The 22,652-nt window shown below is 45.3% G+C and overlaps 1 protein-coding gene across 3 annotated transcripts in view; it reads left to right on the top strand.

Moving 5' to 3' along the window:
• THYN1 (thymocyte nuclear protein 1) overlaps positions 1 to 22,652 on the top strand; it is a 190,409-nt gene that overhangs the window by 105,090 nt on the left and 62,667 nt on the right. For all 3 annotated transcript variants that reach the window (XM_078683869.1, XM_078683871.1, XM_078683870.1), the window contains one exon: positions 4,562 to 4,782. In XM_078683869.1, coding sequence (XP_078539995.1) covers positions 4,562 to 4,782 — 221 coding nt within the window. The remainder of the gene's footprint in view (positions 1 to 4,561; positions 4,783 to 22,652) is intronic.

Genomic DNA, 22,652 nt, shown 5'->3' with positions numbered 1-22,652 from the left:
TTCTTTTTCTTTGAGTTTTTCATATACCCCTGCGGGCAACAGGACCTTTAACATTTTAATGATATCAGGATACGTGTATTCTCCCATACGGAGCATGTCTTTTAATTCACGGTGGAACCCTGCTGGATCTTTATCGTGACAGGGAATTAACTTTTTCATCTCTAAGAGTTCCATCTTTGTGATAGGGGTGTAAACAAATACTCGTTCTAGATCACCACCCGTTCCTCTAACTGGGTGTACTTCTCGTAACGGATTCTGTCTATCTATGTAAAATGATTTACTTTCTGGGGGGTGAGATGTGAACAAAATGCGGATTCAGAAACGTTCGATATTTGTGGCGCTGTTCTAGAATGATACTAATTAAATCGGTACCTAGACCTCTCCATCTGTACTGGAGTAACTCGTTCAAAACATCATGTAGTGGACCTGGATCAGAATGCTGTCCCTCATACAGTGTAATGAGGTGCTGAATCATATACATACCCACCAGTCGCTGCTCGGCTGGGGGCAGTTTCAGAAACATTTGTGCCACTATTTCGTCTGGAAAAGTGGTAGAATCGGTAATCCATCGGACTGCTGATCGGGCTAGTTCTTGTTCATGCATTGTACTAAGCTCACTATAGCCTATTCGTGATTTCAGAATGTGATCGATAGCTTGGAATACTTGCTCAAGAGAACCCTGTTCTGGTACGGGAGGAAGGAAACCTTTCTTGTGATCTAGGCGTGAATGTCGGTCGGAAAGTCTAGTTCTACCTACATACGCTATTCTGGAGGGATTCTCGTCGTCTACCTCTTCAGTAGGAGAGTCGTCTTCTTTCTCGGTTACTTGTGTTGCTTCTCGTTTCTCGTGTAACTTTATTATTTCCCTACGAATTTTCTTGTACATACTCTCTATACAGTTCTGTGTCTTGTGTCTTCCCTCGGTTATATGGTCACTCCACCTGGTCAGGACTTTCATTTCTTCTGGATCTTTATCCGGATAATCTTGTTCTCTTATTAAACAATTAATTAAAAACTTTAAAAGCATGAGCTGAATCTCGACTTTTCTTTGAATCATGGCGTCGCGAACACTTTCTGGATCCATTCCTGTACGGATAAAACGATATATTCTGTCTAGATATTCTCTCATATTGGGCAGGGTGTCCAAATATTCGGTCACCCGTCTTAAACGTAATGAATATATGACCATATTACCATCGCCTGAAACTGGATCATAACGACATTCGGTAAGTGCTCGCTTGATATCTGTAAATGTTTGAATTTTTGGCGTACACTGTAACGCTCGTTCATGTAGCTCAAGTAGCGTCATACGTCTGTGTTGAGGCGGGGTTCCAGGAGGACTTCCCCCCGCGGCTCCTAGACTAGAATCGTCGATGGGTATTGTATGTGCTGGGAGAGTGACTGATGTAGCGGGCACATGTACTGTAGGCTGGACCGGGGTGCCGTAACAGATGCTGTAACGTGAACTGTACCCGCGGCCCCGGTGGCTGGAGGAACAGGAATTACATTATTTACGGGAGCAGGCGGAACAGGATTTGCATATTCTGGGACTGTATCGTCCAAATAAGACGAGAGAAAAATATCAGCTGCGGTCGGTTTGTGACGTAGCTTGATCGGAACTAATGGCGGCGGAAAATTACATGGTGCTTCCGGGGTTGCTTTTGGCAAGCCCTCGGCAAGAAGAGGATACATACCCTTAATAAGGGCATTTCTCTGTCTGTCTGACTGTTCTGCTTTAACTCGTTCACCTACTTCGATTAATTCCCTTTCTTGGGCTCTTTCTGAGGATTCCCTACTTAATTCTGTTTTTCTGATTTCTTTTTCGGTTCTTCTATGAGATTCTTTGCGCCATAACTCGATGGCATCTTTCTGGGACTGTCTGGCTTTCTTTTTCCATAATGCTTCTTCTACTCGCATGATGCACTCGGCATCCCATGTACCTGATATGGGCCATCTATATTTCTCTTCTAACTCCTTGGTATAATCCACCCATAAGTCTAGATATAATATGGCACTTAAGCCATGCTTATGATACATAAAATGACCTGGACTGTCCCTAGGCGGGACAGGAACTGCTTCCTCGAGCAACCCTTTTCGGGTTTTTAACTGACGTAACTTGGAGAATAGAGGCATTGTCTAGGCTGGAATCCGAACACAATACAATACACGATAAACACAGTAATGACTGGAAAAACAAATCACTCATACCACGACATTGAAAACACATTAAATAACATTTAGAATAACAGTTCGGACAGAATATTACCTGGTATACTGAGAACAGAACACATGAATTTCTCGAGAACGAAACTTACTAGAATGACTAGATGCACTGCTAAAACAGTACGAAACATACCGGTCCCATAAAGAGACACGTCAGGACCCGCATCCACCTAGGTGAACACTTCGGATTGGATCTGCGTACCCAAACCCACGGACCAGAGACAAATTAATTGACCCTGTCTAGATACTACCCCAGCAACGGTACTCACCGGGCAGCAAGAACGGAAGGCCTCGGACTGGACTGGACTGCTACGACGACGGACTACGAACTTCGGACTTCAGTTACAGGTGGGCCTCCGGATACCTCGGACCTTGGACTCTCGGCTTGGGCTCTGGTCGGGACTCGCCGCGTTCCTCACCGCCTCGTCTGGATGCTGGACCGCAACCTCCGTCTCCTCCGTGTGCCTGAGGGATACTTGAAGCAGAAATATCTGCCGGTGCGCAGTAGAGTTCCGTCACGGCTGCAGAGGGTCAGGGGGCCTGCGTGGCTTCGCCGGCGCGTGGGGAAAGGGCAAGTCCCTATTCGGGCGCCATTATGTGGTAAATAAATAATTAATTACCGGTACTATTTTTGAATACAGTGAATAAAACAGATAGCTCAATAAATAAGAGACAGGATTCGAGGTATCTTGAGTCTGACAGGCTTTAATCAGGCATAAGGGACAGGAACAGGACAGCCTGCATGGGAATAGACTGATGGCAGCTGCCGGGGGCAGGATCTGGGGACATGGGTAACTTTCAGTAACCGTGCACAGTATATATACTTAAATAAATACATTACATTCAATACAGTAGGCGTAGCAGTAGGCGTAACTAGTAGCAGTCGCGAAAGATAAGGACAAAATGATGTAACAAGAAGGCGTGTACAGGGCGTATACATAGACATGTGATGTAAACGTAACAGAAGTGTCATAAATGGGGGGAAACATGGAGGGGGCTACCTGAGCAGCTGGGACCTTTAACCTAGTGGTGCGCGCAAACGGGCAATGACGTGTTACCAGGGAGAACTGGGGGCTATGACTTCTGCGCTAGAAGAGGAGACTACAGTCTGCAGTGTCAGAACGACATGTACCTATATCATATCTGGTATCTAGTGTTTGGAGTACATGTTGATAGAATCCAAAAGTTATCAGGGCAAAGGCTACTAGACACTAAGACTGGTGCGTGCATAATTCTACATGTATTGCGTGTGCTAGGAATATTCTATGAATATTAATACAGTATTTCCTTTACATGGAGACAGAAAGGCTAGACCATGACTGAAACTATTGATGCGATTCAGTAGCTTAGGAATGCAGAGAAGGAGGGCTGGACTGATAACTAGAAGCATAACATACTCTTGGCAGACTGGCAGGCAGAGCCAGGCCAGGCACTGTGAGGCAGGAAGTAAGTGAAGGGTCAGGGATGCAGGTGGGGGCTGTATCGCTCCTCGGAGAGGGTTCAGGAGACAGGAGCTGAAACTGGTGTCCGGGCCCTTTTGAGGCCTAGAAACGGGGACAATTCAATGAATTAACGTGCACACTGTAAAACGTGGCAACAAAGGCCTAATACTCGTTGCTTTCACGAGAACTGGAAACTGGCATACTAGAGATGGACACAACTATAATTGCGTCTTTAATCGATCAGAGGGGAATACATGCATATCGATCATGCACATATAGCATAAGATGGGGAACACGTAGGCACATACAACATGGCAAAATTTACTTTTCCACAGATCGGAGAATGGAAATCTGTAGCAAAATATATTTATTTTCCAGGGTATTACTAAGAGAATGTGGAAAGAAAAAACTTAGTTTAGACACTGATAAATGACAAAAATAAAAAGTCCATATTATCTAATGTCAAAAGGAGAAGCTCCAAAACCTAGGACCAAGTGTTTCTGTCAGTATTGGATATCCTATTAAACCTGTCCCTTTGCTTTGCACTGGGATAGCTCCCTCTTCTTATTTTGTTTGACCCTGGTAAATGATCATAAGACTGGGCCATTTGTCCCGACGTGTCGGACATTTTTGCTGCTTTCTTCCTGGGATGCTTTGCGCATCAGAGGGCATTCCCAGGCAGAAAAACTAAACTCTAGTTGATCCTCCGCTGTTGGAAGCCTGGTTGTTCCGACCAAGTTTGGTATGGGTGGAAACTCTGCCAAATCCTAACCGAGGGCCTGATGTTCCTGTAGACCAGATTACATATGCACATTATGTATTTATGACCAAAGTTAATTTACATGCTTAGATCTTATCGGGTTTTATTTACTTACATGGGTTCTTCTTTTTTCAAGATGCGAAGAAACTTGGAGACAAAACATCAAAAGCTTTGAAGGTTCCAGAGGGAAAAATGCTAACCAAAAGAAAGTCAAAGGAACCTGCTCCCCGAAGGAAGAGTTCCGCAAAGGCCAGTGCCACCGAGGAGGAATGTATGGGCCCACAGAAGAATGTGTACACCTACTGGCTTATGAAGTCTGAGCCAGAGAGCCGCCTGGAGAATGGGGTGGATATGAAGGTGCGGTCCTTTAATCCTATAAGGTTGTCCTTTTTCAACATTCATTTGTCTCTCTTTGAGGGGAGAGTGAGAACATGGTGTTGGGGGGAATATGTCCCTTTACATGCTGTGGCACTTTAAGGCCCAGGCTTCAGGCCCTGTTTGTATCTGAACTTTTTTCATGATTCATAGCTGCACACTGCAATTTTGAAAACCCAGTGGCATTGAGGATGAAACTGCTGGCGCAAATGTTTGGGTGCAAGGTGAAGTGGCATGTCTCATTACTCTCTGGAAGTACAAACACTGCCTCAGATCTCAATTCAATTCAATAAGCTTTATTTGGTTGAAAAAAAACAACCATAAAAGCACAATACATAATCAAAATACATAAAAACAATTGAGAAAAAAAGTTAACATCCATAAAGAAAACAAAAAACCAAGAAACTAATTCCATTAAAATATCATACGGTACATTAGTTCTCTTGGTGTAAACAGTAGACTCCTAGCAACTTTTCAATAAGAAAAAATGGCACAACATCAGTTCTCCTAATGTAAACAATAGACTCATAGCAGCATTACATTGTTTTTGGTAACAAAATCCAAAATTCATAGGCTTCAGAAAGTGCTTAATTAGTAAGACCATACCCAACTTAGGGAGATGGTTAATTACATTGGAACAGCATACTCTTCCTAGCGTTAATCGAACTTAAAATAAATGTTGCAGTATAAAAACAAATCTCAGGTTCTCTTAACGTAAAAAGTAGGGACATAGCAGCATTAGTGGTTTTGGCATCATACTTTTTAAACAATGGTTTAAGATAAGCATTTCTAAAAGACAGATAAAAATTGCATAAAAGTAAAAAATGCAAGGTGCTCTGCTTTGTATTCCCGTCACAAGGGCATGGGGAGACAGAGCACTGTTTCATCGTAGGGAACGCTACTAAATGGTGCACAAGGCCTAACCTCATTCTAGTTAGAACATAGCGATGGGAATGTCTTGTGACAAATGAAAGGTTAGTTTGGAAGCCCTCCGTATCTATATGCAGATGGTAAAGCTGATACGTGGCTTGCTTCCCTACTATTTTCAGCCTGCGTTCGTTCTTATAGCACAGGAAGGTACTCTTTAACTCCTGTTTGGACAAACCAGATACTTCATTTTGATTTCCCAAGATTGTTCGATCGAATATGGCCCCAAAAGAATTAGCTAAATAATTAAGCCAGGGGATCTTTAGGCAATTATCCAATCGCAGGCAGTCATTAATAATAGACTTAGTAAAGAATAGTCTCCTTTTTTAACCATATGTATCTCCATAACAGAAGGGGTCTCAGGGCTATTAAATCCGTCATATAGTTAAAACCCACTTCACAGTGAATGAGTTCGGAGGAGGCTGAGACCGGGAGACATAAAAGCTTTTTTTTTAAAGAATTATCTTCTGTTTGTAAATTGCAGCAAGGTTAGAGTCCCCATAGCCCAGCCCCATAAAGTGCAACAGATGTGCATCTTGCTTTATAATTATTAACCATGTCTTTAATGCGACGATCCCCCAGATTAGAAGCAAATTTAAAAACACCGTATATACTTTTGCTCATTTTGGCCCGTACATGAGACAATTCGTGGTTCCATTTCATGTCTCATTACTCTCTGGAAGTACAAACACTGCCTCAGATCTCACTTTAAACATCATTTGAACTCAGTTTATAATTTTTCTATGTTCTCTTTTTACTACTGTGTCAAAATGATTTTGTTTCGTGTACTAATGATGCAGACTTTAAAACTACCCTCTACCTTAGAGGAGCTTACCATAAGCAATCAATGACCATAGCAGCTAAAGTTTGGTCATGTACTCGCAGCTTCCCATTTTCCTTAAGTTGTGCTTTGGTCCCGAAGGACAACAACAATGGAGAAAACCCTTTTTCTGAGAACTAAAGCACAATTTAGGATGTGAAACATGAAATGAAATGAAAACAGGATTTATAAAGCGCATGGCTGCCCGTGAGCGTCCCAACGCTAGTGAGTGAGCTAGCGGAAAGGAAGTGAGGAATTCTGGAAAGAGCCAAGTTTTCAGGAGCCTACGGAAAGCAAGACGGTTGGGTTCGGCGCGCAAAGTCAGGGGCAAAGAATTCCACAGCTTGGGTGCGTTCTAGGAAAATAGGCGACCCCCTGTGCGGGCCTTTTTGACCTTAGGTATGTAGGCTAGGTGTAAGTGTGCAGAGCGCAAATTTCTGGGGACTTCATGAGGTCTAATCAAATTTTTTAGAATATGGGGCCCTTTGCCATGAAGGATTTTATGAGTGGTGGAAAGGGTTTTGAAGTGTATTCGCTCCTGGATGGGCAGCCAGTGTAGCGATCTAAGGGACGGTTTTGCAGAGCTCCTGCTGTTAGTACCTGTTAGGAGCCTGGCTGCGGAATTTTGGCCTACTTGCAATTTGGCAATGACTTTCTTAGGAGTCCCAAGATAAAGAGCATTGCCATAATCCAATCTGGATAGTAGAGGGCTCTGAATGAGGAGCTTCCTGGAGTCCTGGGGGAGCAGGGGAAGGATTTTGCGAGTAGTCCGAAGGATGCCATAGCAGGCCCCTGCTGACTTCCTGGCTTGCGTGTTGAACGTAAGATCCTGATCAAGCCACATGCCCAGGCTCTTGATGGATTGTTTTGGGGCCGGAGCAGGCCCCATACAGGGAGGCCACAGAGTCTTTGGAATGAAATGAGATTGGTTGCCCAATTCCAATAGCTCAGTTTTGTCACTGTTGAGTTTGAGATGTGAGCTATCCATCCAGTGTGATATGTCTTGGAGGCAAGAGTGAAGGTTATCGGGGGGGCGATCGAGCTGGGAGAAACAACAAGCTGGGTGTCGTCGGCATAAGTTACGAGTTTAACGCCATGGGGAGTGACTATTTTCTCCACGGGGGACATGTAGGCGTTAAAAAGAGTGGGGCTCAGAGGGGAGCCCTGGGGGACTCCACAATGTACAGGAGTGACACGGGATCTAGAAGTTCCCTCGAGAACTTGAAAGGAGCGATTGTGGAGGAAAGATTTCAGCCAAGAAAGTGCGGACCCAGAAATTCCCAGTTCCTTGAGCCGGTGAATCAGAGTGAAATGGTTCACCGTGTCAAAGGCTGCGCTCAGATCCAGGAGGATCACTGCCACTGATCCTCCTGAATCGAGGATCTTTCTCACCTCCTCCACCACTGCAATCGTAGCGGTTTCCGTGCCCTGGCCCGAGCGAAAGCCCATCTGGGAAGGGTGTAGGAGTCCACTGGTTTCCAAGTAGGCTGAAAGCTGCTGGTTGACAAATATTTCAGAAACTTTGCTGACTACGGGCAGTAATGAGATGGGGCGAAAATTGCACAGTTCTGCAGGATCAAGGTGGGGTTTTTTTAGAAGAGCTTTTACTATAGCCCTTTTCCAGCCAGGGGGAACGATACCTTGTAGTAAAGAGGTGTTAATAAGTTTGGCCATCGGGGGAAGGATGGTGGGGGCAACTAATTTTAAAATGTTTGGTGGAGCTGGGTCAAGTGGAGAGCCGCTTTTGATCGAGAGAAAGATAGGGAGAAGAGTCTCCTCGGTAATAGAAGAGAATGAATTTAGGCAGGGGTCGTTTTGTCGCTGTGTACTGGAGGGGGGGTTCTAGCGGAATTTCTCCAGGGGGGGGGGTGAAGGAGCTTAAGGATGTTTTGGATTTTCTCGTTAAAAAATTCAGCAAGCTCATTGCAGCGAAGCAGGTTTGTAGCATATCCTTGTCGAACCGCAACAAAAATGGAGGCAAGCATAGTTGCAAGGGAAAGGTGTGCCATAGTATGGAAAGCAATGCATACTGGGGGACAAGCATCCAAGGTAGGGGGGCATAGAACTGTCTTACTTCACTGCAGCCTAGTGTGGTACATGCACATAGTCTTGGAGAAATGCAGCAAGGACAGAGGTGCTTTGTGCAAGGTGCCACATCTTGTGGGGTACACATCGGAACGGGAGTGGTGTAGCACGCTCAGGAGTACATACAGCATACCTGGGGCTAAAGTAGCATTGAGAGAGATGTAGTAGAGTCTTGGAAAGCTGCCATATTTTGTAGGACGAGCGATACCAGGGTTGTAGGATTGTTGTGGATATCTGTGGCATAATGTGGGGCATACACAACTTTGAAAGAGGCACAGTGTAATCTAGAAAATAAGCAGCATAATCTTAAACACAAGGTGGGCAGAAACAAAACGAATAATAGCTAATAGTTTCCAATCGGTCAAAGAAACTTCGCACCTTTGAGTAATGAGGGGTATCCAACGCTGGTTTATCATAGCTGAATCCTTGCCACATTTTCAGGACATGCACGTGGCACTTTTCCATGTGGGCTGAAATACCCCTTCTACTCAATTGTATTTGTAAGGTGAAAAATCGTGTATGTCACTGTAAAGTTAAGTAAATTATACATACATAATCTAAAGATCATCCAGTGTTCTTTATATCGTTCATCCTCAGATCTTTATGAAATGTTTAGTCTACCTGTAACCACCCGTTATATAATCAGCTTTGACAATGTTAAATGGGCCAGAAAAATCAATTGCAGCTTTAGACCAAGGTGAATTTATTTTGGAATATCAACTAGATGCATTTCATTCATAGTACTTTTCTAGTGTTTATCAGATTTTAAACACTCTACGCAAATATCTACAAATAAATTCACTTCTGAATCTGTGCCTGGCTACCAATAGTAACTGTATAGTATTTTTTTAGTGGCAGATGTGCCAGTGTGACCCAATGAGCTAATATTAACAATTTAGTCCTTATGCGACTTGGTGGTACAAATAACACATGTCTTAACAACAATCCATTTTCAATAGTCAATTCTTCTGACACTGGTCAATACATTTTAAAAATTGTATCTAAATTTCTCATGAGTGGCCGACCCTTAGTGGTTTGTGGTCAGTAACTAATTCAAATTCTATGTCCGGACTGGTGGCGAGGATTATGCCTTCTTTCTTCACTTTATTTGAATAGCAGCAATAAGAAGAACAAAGACTATGTTTCCCATGAGCCAAAGGGAAAGATAGTGGGAAAAAGATGAACACATGGTAACCTCCAATCCTGAACAGAGAACCAGTGTTCAATTAGGCGCCTACTAGACCAACATAGTCCTTTGCTAGTATCCCCTCTTCCTCTTTCTTCGCTGCTACGCAACCAGAGAAGTGCTCTTCAGTTTTCTTTACTGCTTAGCGCTTTGTTTGTAGTTTGATACTGATTTACACTCGTGCGCGCTAGCGCTGGTTCATTTGTTTGCTTTGTGCTGTTATCTGATCGAGCGCGATGTATCATTTCTGAAGAAATTATTTTCTCTTGTGTTATTTGTGTACTCGCGCCGTTTCCTTCTTTGCAGCGCGTGTGCTGCGCTAGTGGTCTTTGTGCCACGGGAACGGGGTTTTCTTGTTCCTCGCCGGCTATTGCTCTGTGGACCTCCTACCGCTAGGAGACGCGGCAGGGCATGCCGGTGTTTGATCCAACAGCCAAGGAATTCAAACGCCGCGCGCTGTTTTCAATACAACAGAGCCACTGGTCTGAAGTGATCGCCCGGTATGGGTCTCTAAGGAGCGGCGGCGCCTCTAATCTTTCCTGGTTGGTAACGCTCTGTTTCCTGCCCGATTCCTACGGATTCAGAGTCCGTATCTCCCTCTGAACGCCTCTCTGAGGTCTTGTATTGGCCAGTAAAGGCCTTGTAGGGGACGCAACCAGGACCAGTTTTCACCCTAGACAGGGTGATTTGACAAGCTACATTTAAATATTTAAATTTCCAAGCGAGCACCTTTGTCCCCTGGGGCTAGAACCCCGAAAAGCAATGCAGGACAGCCGCTCATACTTTAGGCTGCCATCCATCCCTTACAACCTAGTCCATCATTATCGGCCCAGTGGGTTTCCCACAGGCAAACGCTTTCCCCTGTGACCCGGCACCATGGAGTACTACAAAGATTTCCAAGAGGAGGAAAACCCCCTTGCAGACGCTCCTTGGGGGGGATGCCTTTTATGAGGTGGTAGATTCTTCAATCTACCCGGCGGTGGATCTGGCTATCTCTCCTTTAGAGGACAGGCTCTCCCACCAAATAGAGCAGGCGTTTGAGCGGCTTCAGTAGAGGATTGCTGCCCCCCCTCCGCCTATGGGCCCTTTGGTCCCAGAAACCCTTGGCTCTCCGCCATCTAAACGCCCCCGTGAACAAGGGGTAGATTTGGACGCATTTGAGGCAGGCTTTTGTGGATAACCAGGCGACGCGGCCTACATGACACACTTCCCCCTCCCTCGCGCAGGCCCTTCCGTCTACTGACCGGGCGCGGCTTGGGACCCTGGCTCCGGTCCTTCGAGACCCAGACTTCCGTCCCACCCATCCCAAGCCTCCCAGGTCACCTCTGACATACTCGACCCTAACAACATCGTCCACCCCCGTTCCTCAGAGTGAACCCCGGCCGAGAAGGTCGCTATGTGTGTAAGTGAGCACATCCGCCGCCCTCCGAGAAAAAGAAGCCCGCAATTGCATAAGGGCGGAGTGTCCCCGTCCCTCCCTAGAGGGAAAGGTAGCCCTGACCCCCGCATGTCAACTTTCCTTCAGAAGTTCATCAGGTAACCTAAGAAGGGGATCGACAGATCGTGGAGGGCGTGCCAGGATAAGCTCCTGGATGCAATCGGATCCATTACCAAGATCCTCGATATGGCAGAGGAGGCTAAGGAGTCCGGCTCCATCGTTTCTCCTGAGACCCTGTCCGACTGGGCACAGAGAGTAGTAATTTTTTGGGCAACGCAAATTGTGCCCTCTCCACCGAGCGTCGCCGGTCCCTCCTTATCAAGATCGACCCAAAGTTAGGGGACCTGGCGGACTCGGAGGTGGGTGCCGTTTCTCAGGGTGGCCTCTTCTGAAGGGGCTCTGCAAATTTGTCAAAACCTTCACGTCGTTAGACAAGGCCCAGTCCACCATAAAGAAGGTTTTCCCACGAGTTTTTCACAGGGCCGGCCGAGGCAGGGGCAGCTCGAACGGCCGTCAATCCCATCACACCAGCAACAGAGGCTCGGACGATATCAAGACCAGTCTTCGGGAACTTTTATCCCACGAGAGGACGCCGCGGGAAAGGGAAAGGATTCACAGGAGGAGCTTCTACCTCAAGCCCTGGTGAGTGTTTTCCCTTCTTCCCCACTAAAAATTGGGGGGAAGTTGGCAGGTTGTTATCAGGCTTGGTTGTCCATCACACACGATGCCTGGGTGCTCCAAATAGTGCAGGGATTTTATATAGAGTTTGTAGGGAATCCAGTTCAGAGATCCGCCCCTCGACCCATACAATTTTCTGTACAAGACGCAGCCTTGTTGAACGACAAAGTGGCATCCCTCCTCCACAAGGGCTCCATCTCCCTTACCTCCCTCCATCCCAGGGGTTTTTTAAGCTATATTTTCGTGGTTGACAAAACTGACGGTGGCAAGAGCCCGGTCATACATTTAAGCTAATTCAACCAATGGCTGGTTCACCGCCATTTCAAGATGGAGGGGATCCACCTCCTTCAGGACGTGTTACGCCCTCACGATTGGATGGTCCGCTTGGACCTCAAGGACGCCTAATTGGTGATCCCGATTTTTCCACCTCATCGGCGGTTCCTACAGTTTGCCTGGCGTCACCTCATTTACGAGTTCACGTTTTCCTTTCGGGCTCTCTTCAGCTCCCTGGTGCTTCACCAAGGTGGTTGAGTTCTTGAGAGCTTGAGGGGTCACAATGATTGTGTATCTAGACTACATTCTGCTGATGGCTTCCTGCCCCCGTCAACTGATGGCATAGACTCCACAGCATCTACCTTCGGCCTTCCAGCCAGGAAGATCACCAAGATCCGCCACAAGTTGCGTCGCGTTCTGGCCAAACAGGTGTCCCTCCGTCAGCTGGCCCGGGTGGTGGGCCTCCTGTCCGCTTCAATACAAGCAGTCTTCCCGGGTCCGCTCCACTACAGGTCGCTGCAACGCTTCAAGGCATACTTCCTTCGCAAAGGGTATCCATATTCTCACAAGGTCCCATTGTCAGCCGAAGTGAGGGCAGAGATTCATTGGTGGTTGGATCATATGGAAGCCTGGAACTGGCGAGCAATTTTCGGCTCCGCCCCAGATCTCGTAATCGAATCAGATGCCAGCAGGCTTGGCTGCGGTGCCAGGTGCGGAGACCGTTCTACATGAGGGTTGTGATCACCCGAAGAGCAGAAGTTGCGTAAAAATTTCCTGGAACTTCTGGTGGGGTCCTTTGCTGTACGTTGCTGGACGAGGGACTCTGTGCAGTTGTGCGTGCTCCTGAAAACGGGCAACGTCTCAGCGGTCCGTTACGTGAACCACCTGGGAGGTACCTGGTCGCAAGCCCTCTCGGATCTGGCAGCGAGTTTTTTGGCAGTACTGCCTGGACAGCCAGATCTCAGTCACAGCAGAATATCTGCCTGGGTGAGACTATGTGGAAGCAGACTTTCAATCTCGCCAATTTCGGGACTCCAGCCTTTGGAGGTTGGATCAGTCCATTTTTGCCAGGTTGAACGGTCACTGGGGACTTTTCTCCGCGGATCTGTTTGCGTCCAGACTGGATCGTAAGACTGCGATTTTTCAGTTGGAGGCCGGATCCCCTAGCAGCTACCACAGGTGCGTTTCTAGAGCAGGGGTATGCGTTCCGTCCCTTCGCGATGATCACACGCCGGCAACTTGCGGACCTAGTCATAATCACTCCACTTTGGAGGTCGCAAGTCTGGTTTCCAGTTCTTCTGGAACTTTCTTGGGATTTTCCAATCCTACTCCCCTTGGTTCCAGCTCTCCTCACGAGCCCAGAGAGAGTTCCTCATTCCCTGGTGTTGTCGAATTCGCTGTGGCCCATGGTGTGGTGGATTTCACGGGTCATTGGGAAGTCCCGGGACTTTCGCTGGAGGCTGAGAGTTTCATCTTCAAGGCTTGGGCGGATAATACCATCAAGAGGTACAAATCTGCATGGGGCAGATGGTATCATTGGTGTTTGCAACGGGGTTTCGATCTTGTGGTCCAAGACGTTGGTCACGTAGTGAGTTTTCTGGCCCAACTAGCTTCTGGCGGTTTGGTCTACAGGTCCATCAACACTTTCAGATCGGCCATTTCATCTGGCCTCTTTCGCTGAATGGGTCGTCTGTGGGCGAACACCCTATGGTTTGCAGGCTTCTGCGTGGCATTCATCTGTCCTTGCCTCCAGATCCGCGTTACTCTGCTCTCTGGGATGTTAATCAGGCTCTCAACCTTTTTCTATCCTGGCAACCTAACCGGTTGTCTCCAGAAAGGAGCTTTCTGCGAAGTTGACCATGCTCCTGTGTCTAACTTCTTGCAGACGAGTTTTGGATGTCCGTGCCCTGATATCACCAGGAGGATGTTTACCCCTGTTGGGGTGACCATCACTCTACTACGCCACACAAAATGCTATTCTAGGGTTATCTCCTATCCGGAGTTCCCGGACTCCCTGAAACTTTGTGTGGTCAAATGCCTCAAGGCATACGTAGAAATGACGGAGCAGCTCCGCCCTCCAGGTGAGCGCAAACTCCTTATTGCGCTCCGGAAACCCTTTAAAGCAGTTTTGTCGCCGACCGTCGCCAGCTGGGTTTGCTGGGTGATGCAAGAGGCTGGCATCAGTTTACATCACTTTGGGGCGCATTCCGCTCGAGGAGCTATGGCTTCGAAGACATTCGGCTTGGGGGCCCGCTTGGAGGATATCCTCAATACGGCATTATTGGTCTTCGGACACAACCTTTTAAGAGGTTCTACTTCAAGCCGGTGCTTTATATGGCTCAGTTGGTTGTGGGCAAGCTTTAAACAAACATAATCATCGCCTCCAGTCCTGACATGGAATTAAAAATGTCCTTGCTAACGTAACGGAAAGTTTCAATTCTCTTAAGGACTCGGAGGCGAGGATTATCCCGCCCTATGCTCCAGGAGGAGATGCCTCCCCATTCTACAGTAAGTACTTTACTTCAGTTTGATTGCATGTAATACGATTGCTGTGTTCAAGTGTACTGCTTCATGCTTCCTTTGCAGGCTTTAGCAGTTTGGTTCTCCCAGTAATGTGTCCTTGTTCTTTTTAGGTTCTGATGTTCACAAGTAGGACGTCTGAAGAGAAGGATTGGGCTGTCTTCGCGCTCCGAAAGAGGAAGAGGGGAAACTAGCAAAGGACTATATTGGTCTAGAAGGTTCCTGATTGGACACTGGTTCTCTGTTCAGGATTGGATGTTACCATGTGTTTATCGTTTTTCCACCACCTTTCCCTTTGGTTCATGGCAAACGTAGTCTTTGTTATTCTTATCGCTGCTATTCAAATAAAGTGAAGAACGAAGGCACAATCCTCGCCTCCGAGTCCTCAATAGAATTGAAATTTTCCGTTATGTTAGCTAGGAAATTTTTCATTCTTTACCCCACAAATAAGTTTTTAGCTTTTCATCTCCCCAAATGCCTGCCAGTGTTTCTTTTTCAATGGTACTGTAGAAATGTTCAGCATCCTGTAATTTTCTGAAAATAAATGCTACTGTGTGTTCCTTGACAAATTTAATCTGACTAAAAATCGCTCCTATGCCTATAGCATTTGACATAAAGTTATTATGTTTCTCTGGTTGAAATCATATGGGTGTAGAGCAGGTGCTGTTACAATAGCATTCTTTGTTTCTTTAAATTAATTTTCCTGTTCAATTCCCCACTCAAACGTAATCTCTTTTCTCAGTAATTTACACATAGGTTCCACAATTATTGCATATCCTGAAATAAATTGTGAATAATATTCACTTAGACCTATTAATTACTTAAGTGCATCTTTGTCTTGTGGACTAGGTGCCTGCCTGATGGCCCTAACTAAATCATCCTTCGGGTTTATGTCATCTGTAGTTAATGTGTGTCCCAGCTATTCAGTATTATTCTGTAAGAACTTACGCTTGGGCTTTGAAACAGTCATACATTTCTTCTGTTAGTACTTTATTAAAAGTAACATTATGTTCATGGATACTTCCTGCATGAACCAACATGTCATCCTGAAATTTCTGGCCCCTCTTTCATCTTTAAATAACACATCCATTAATTTCTGTAAAACGCTTGCAGCAGAAGCTAACCAGAAGGGTAGCCTTACATTCCTGTAAGCACTAAATGGTGTTACGTAGTGTAATTTTTGGACTCCTTAGACAATCTCATCTGATAATATGCTGACTTGAGATCTATTAATTAAATATATTTGTAACCAATTGTTGCTGCCTATATCTCTTGAATCTTTGGAAGTGGATAGCTATCCTCTATATTTTTATTGAGTGATCTCAAGTCCGCACATTATCCAACTTCTCCAGATTTCTTTTTTAGTAATTACTACAGCCGAAACCCACTCAGAGGAGTCCGTTGGTTCAATAATAGCCTCTCTGAAAAATTAATCCAACAAATCTTTTAATTTATTCCTTACAGTTAGTAGTACTGGTCTAACTTCATGAGCAAAAGGAATTTGCTTTGTCTTTTATTTTGATTGCATGTTCAAAATCTCTTACGCATCAAAAGTGGTCAGCAAAAACATTCATATTTGTTTCTCAAAACCTCCTCTACATCAAAACCTACTTCCTCACACACGTAAGATACAGGTAATTCAACAAGGACTATGGGATCTGGTGTACCTGGTTTCAAAATTATACTCAGTCTACCCAGATCTTTCCAACCAACTATGTTCCTTTCTTTTTCTACCTTTAAATTCTAATGAGTCTTCAAAGTACCCTAACTTGCTAATGTCAAATTCTCCAAATACTTTTGAATTTAAATATTTGTTTTTGTAAAAGTGTCTCTCCAGAACCTATAAAAAGTTTGGGTGAACCTGAGTTAGCCATAACACTCCGTTACACTTCACCAATATGTACCGGTCCTAACGGGGTCCTAAATCTTCCAGTAGAATCCTCCACAGTAAGAACCATGGTCGAACACATTTCTTTATCAATTTCTTCCAATGCATTAACTTTAACATTGGTCTGAAAATTAACTTTTGTACTTTTACATACTGTACCACAATATTCCTAAATACAACACTTAATACATGTTTTGCCTACTGCTGGAAAACTTGGAAAGTCCCCCCGAGGACACCTAGAACCACACTTATAACATATAAATATTATTTTTGTGTTAAACTTATTATTTTGAACTAGTCAGTTTGTTTGCCTTTATATTACTATTTGTCAAGTAAAGCATAAGCAGTTGAAGTTTGAGAACTTTCACTAGCTAAAACTTTAGTAGACAACATTGATCGTTCATCCCCTTGGCAATATCTGTAGCCTCATGGAACGCCTGGTTTCTGCAAGCTAATAATCTCTCTTGTATCTTCTTTGAGAGACAATGAAATACAAATTGGTCTCTGATATAAACATCAGCCATTTCTTTGAATTCACAATAGGCAGCAAGCACTCGTAATGCTGCAATCTGTTTTCCTGTATAGCTTGTTTACGCATGTAGAAACTATGTCTCTCTACCATCTCATTAAGTTCCTCATCAAACAGTTTTTCCATGCATTTGACTGCTTCTTCATTCTCATTCAATGGTGTTATTGGCGATACTCCTTCAATAGTGTTAATTGGCCAGGTAAACGTTCAAATCTCGGTAGATTGTCAAAAATGTCTTGCCTGGCATTAGCAAGTAAACCAAACATTACTGCTTTTTTCTATTAGGTACATATTTTTTCCCATCTATTGCCACTAGATAATTTTCAAACACTCTGTGTCAATTCTTCAATCTCATAGGTGGATTCCCCAGATTATTAAAAAAGAGTGCTGGCTGATGGATAGTGTTACTTTGCACCATGCTACACCAATGTGAATGTTCTTTTGTCTTTGATTCTAGACTGCCAATTATAGTAGCGGTGTGTAGTATTTGCTAATAAATTGCTCAGTGGTTATTAAATAACTCTATTATTTTCACAGGTGCTTTCCATTCACACATTTTAACCGCTGTTCGTTTTAATTCTGAAAGATGTAATGTTTAAAACATAAATACGCTCACCGCTGCTGTATGGCAAGCAATTCCAGCATTCGTTGTCAAATTATAAAAAGAAAAAGTGTTTTGGAAATTGTAATATGCCTCCTGGCACCACTTCCGCCCAAGAGAAGCCACTAATGCAAGATTTGCCCAAACCAATGTGGTGGCACTTAGCGTTGCTAAATACAACAACATGAAATCAGTACTGGGGCAGAGCACTACTTTTCAGCTGAAGGGGCAATGTAATTCAAAAATCTCAATCCTGATGCCCAAATGGATTTACTTTAGTTACTGATCTCATGAAAAAGAAGTTCTGTTTTACTAAGGATTATGTTGGCCTCTGTTTCCTTGCAGGCTAAAAGGGGCAATCAGACTGATCTATCCAGAATGTATTTGGTGCCTATTAACATTCTAATGGGAGTGTTGTCGTCATCCAGAAAGACGTAATAAAGAAGCATTTGAATAGGCTACCTCATGTGTTTCCCAAGCATGAAATGTTGTCAGGTTTCTGACTTAAGTGAGGGATTATCTGTTCCTGCTCACTTGTCATGAGTACAATGACATCTTGTGACAAACAATTGGTGACAAGGAACATAACACCATATTCCTGGGTGCCAACAGAATTTGTGAACTTGTCTCCCTCCTCTGCAGAATCTTTACACATTTTTCAATCAAAATGTGATGGTTCTCTGAATTATCTTTCTTTCTTGTAAAATGTGTTTTCTGATGCTCATGGTAATCGCAATATTATCCTTCACAAACCCATTTTCAGACCCCCAAGAGGGCCTTCTGTAATCTCTGTGTTGGGGATGGCCTTCACATTTTAGCCACTGAAAATCAAGCAGTTTTGAAAGATGAAAAGCGAATTGCCAACACCATGAACCGTTATGCATGCTATATTGCAATAGTAAGGAGAAAAAGAGAGGAAAAAAAGGAAAGGGAGACAAAAAAAAAAGAGAAAAACAGAGCGCAGCCCCCCCCCCCCCTTGCCGACTGAGAATAGAAATACCCAGATGCCATCCTGGTAGCCCTGTCAAAAACACTTTGGCTTTTACCTCTGACATAAAAAACCTTGTTGCCCGGTGCCAGACTATTTTTAGGGAAGCTGGATTGTTCAGGAATGCATTGGCACCCTTATCCTGGAAGCGTTTAATTAACTGCTGAAGTCGCCACCTTCTCTCGATGGTGGCATGACTAAAGTCCGGTGTAACAAAAAATGAGACATCACCTACATTTCTCCTGGCCTTGGGTCTAGGTTTTTCAAATACCGCCTGCCTTAAAAGAAAGTTCCCCCAAAAAACAGGACAGCCCTAGGCTTGGCCCCTTCGCTGATAGGATGTCTCAGGGTAAACGGTGTTCTGTGAACTCGTTGGACCTCTTGCTGCCAATTCAGTCCGAAAGCTCTGGGAATGCTTGCTGAAAGAGATTTAGCATACAGCTCCTGATGTCTGTTTCCTCCTTCCCTTCTGGGATTCCCAGGACCCTCAGGTTATTACGCCGCTGGCGGTTCTCACTGTCCTCCAATTTCCATTAGATTTCTGTGATCTGCTTCTCTTGAACTTTAGATTGTGTAAGTTTGTCAGCCACCTCCGTCTCGACATTGCAGATTCTGGTTTTGAGCTCTGTCAGGCGCTCCCCTATAGTATTGCAGGTTTTAGTCAATTTTCTTACTGCACCCTGTACTTTCCTTGCTGTACTCTGGCCTTTGCGGGCATCTGCCCGGGTCTCTTCCCGATGTTGCATAATTGTTTGAAGTACGGTTTCTAGAGTCGGAGGATGTAAACCGAGGGCTCCCTGCGGTGTTGTAGTTTGGACGGTGTTTACAGATCAGTTAGGGAATAGTCTCATTTCAAGCTAGCGGCCCACATCATGTGATGTTTTCTTTCTCCCAGTCCGTCATGCTGTCATAAAGAGGGAGTCCCCAGCCACATCTGGGTCGCTGTCATTTTATCTTGAGGCGATAGACGATCCTGAGCAGACAGCCATTCTGGGCCATCAGAGAGGGGGGGGAAAAGCAGTCGCTAGGGTCTATCTCAGCCTCAAGATTTGTATGTGAAGTGCCTTTATTTTAAGAAACTGGGGGGCCTTTACCCGTTGTGTTCCCCCTTGGCTCTCCTCCTCCTGTTTGCTGTGCTCCCTCATTCATATCATTCTGATTTAAAGATAATCTGTCATGTCCCAGTCCCACCTGTTGACTTATGCCCGATGTTTTAGCAATAGTAGGGTTCAATACATCTCTCTCTTTTAAAGTACTTACACTCTGGGTCCCAGAGTGTAGCTCTTCCACCATACTTGTGTGAAGACCGTCATCTTCAGTAGCCACTGGTCCGCTCCCTCGCACCAATCCTTGGGAGAAACCTATTGCCTCTGCTGCAGCTACAGCTTTTTTTCTACTCTGAGCACACAGCAGCTCCAACACTGTGGCACCCAGGAGGAGTCGTCCTGAGGAAACCCCACCTCTTCCTTTCTCTGTTGCCGGCTCATTCTCCGGCGCTGGCCTCACTGAGAGAAGCGTCCGTTTGGAACCTTGTCTGCCTTTGCCGCCAGCCGGATCTACTGTCTGGGTCACAGCAGGTTTCCCCTTTGTGGCATTGACCGTCTTGGGGCACATCCATGTGGTTGTTCTCGCTCAGCAGCGCCGACAACCTGTATAGGGGAGGACCAGCTCTGTTGGCCGATCGAGCACCGCACAGCATTCCTGTAACAGGACAACCCGGGCAGCTTTCAAACCTTGATCGGGAGTCGGCGATGGCGCTGAAGATCACGGCATCCAGGGTCATCAAGTTCCTGCCGATATGTACAAACCTTTAACCCATTGACCGCGGCGCGAATTCTGCAGCGGTTCGGGTGTTTTAAACAGTGGGCGGGGTTCGGACTGCCCCAGGCCGTCCTCCGCACACGCCCACTGTCACGTGGGATGGCCAGGGGCCGTCCACAGTACCGAAGGGGTTAATCCTTTGTGTCTCCCCATCCTTCCAGGTCCATTTCACGGTGTTATGGTGGCACGTTCGCTATAATGGCTTCAGAGGGCTGCTATCTTGCTTCCTGGTGTGGTCTGGATTCTTCCCGAAGGGGGGGGGGAGGAAGGGAGGGGCCAGGGTAGGCAGGGGAGAGGGGAGGTAAGGGGGTGGGGGAGAGGGGAGGTAAGGGGATGGAAGGCTAAGTATTTTCTTTGGGTGGGGGCACGGGGAAAAGTGGGGTAAAAAACTCAGAGTGGAAATCAGCAAGGTATCAAAGCAAGATTGGAAACAAACAAGGATAATGACAGAACTTGGAATAAATTGTCCCCTCCAGGGTTGGAGGAAGAGGCTTGAAGTTAAAATTAAGAAGGATCACTCATTAATACCAAATGGGTAAGATGACTATTTGCTCTGTCAACGTAGAGGGTTTAGTGGATAGGAACAAGCGGTCTAGGGTTATGTAGATGATAAAATCTATCGCCAGGGATATTGTCTGTCTCCAAGAGACGCATATACCATGGGATGAAAGGGGGCTATTCACAGCAAAGGGGTACTCAGTTCCAACATCAGAGGGGTGGCCATTTTAGCCAAGAACAAAAAAGGATCAGTCAAACGGAGGTTGGTTGATGCCGGTGGAAGATGGGATTTGGTAGAACTAGTATTGAGAATAACGATAGGTACGGTCTATGGCTCAAATCCGGATGAGCCAAAGTTGTTAGAGGAATTGGAACTAGAGCTTGCGTCCTGGCCCACACCCCTGATTATGCGTGGGGATTTTAATATTCATTTAGGAGTTGGGAGCTCTGTGTCAAGCAGATATCAAGGACGGAAGCCCAAAGTATACAGAGCTTTGTCATCATTTATGAAAAGTCATGACACCTATTTTTCATGCCCACATAAGAAATATGTCCGGTTGGATTATTTTATCGCAAACCAGATTTTGGGTGGGGCAGGGATAGAAATATTGCAGAAAATAATGTCAGATCGTAATCCCCTGATTTTAGAGATAAAGATTCAGCAAATGCAATTGCAGCAGTGCCAATGGACATGTGATTGGAAGTTGTTGGTAGACCAGGAGTTTGTTGGACACTTTAAAAAGTGGATAATAGATTTCTTTAATACGAATAGAAATAGCGCCTCGCGCAATATGGTATGGGATGCGTTCAAGGCAGGGCTGAGGGGGGAGATGGTCAGCTTTGTCTCACACAAAAAACACAACAGGAGCTGACGAGTAAGCAGTTGCGAGCCAAGCTTTGGGACTTGGAAAAAGAACACCTCACTAAGACATTGCTCGGGGGGACATGGCTACGACGCAGCTAGATATTACTGTAACTAAAGCTGAGATAGGCTTGTATTATTCTCAGATAGCAGCAGCAGGATATCAGACTCACAGGGCCGGGAGGTATGAGTTTGGGGAAACAGTAGGGAGACTTCTTGCTCTAAAGACTAGACAAAAATTGGCAAAGAGCCAGATATCTTCAATAAAAAGCGGAGGGGTCACATATACAGATCCAGTGGACATAGGTACTGTGTTTCATAAATTTTATCAAGACCTTTACACTGAGGAGGAACAGGGCCCTCGGGGAAGTCCGCAGGTGAGGTCTCAAAATGAAGAGGGCAGGGGGGGACGAGAGGGATAAGCTGGAATACTTTGCCGCAAACACAGGGTGGTTGGGCCGCTCCTAATCTCACTTTTTATCACTGGGCAGCACTACTACAGTATATGACTATACTCTTCTTTGAAAAGGATGGTAGAGACAGAATTGTAGGGGCTGAGGGTCTCCCAACAATTTATGAGTTGAGTTGGCACTTGGGGAAGGTGCTAGAGCACTGTTGCTTCGCCAGCTTGAACCCAGTTACTTTAAAAAGGTATGATTCAAAATCATTAGGAACGCCTAGAAAACTTGGGGAAAAATCCAAAAACACTTGAGTATTGGGAAATTTACAAGGTATACA

The sequence above is a fragment of the Lissotriton helveticus genome, chromosome 3_1, assembly GCF_964261635.1.
Source record: "Lissotriton helveticus chromosome 3_1, aLisHel1.1, whole genome shotgun sequence".
In the NCBI taxonomy this organism is placed as follows: domain Eukaryota; kingdom Metazoa; phylum Chordata; class Amphibia; order Caudata; family Salamandridae; genus Lissotriton; species Lissotriton helveticus.
Note: the sequence above shows the minus strand (reverse complement) of the source record. Positions and strands in the feature narration are given on the sequence as shown.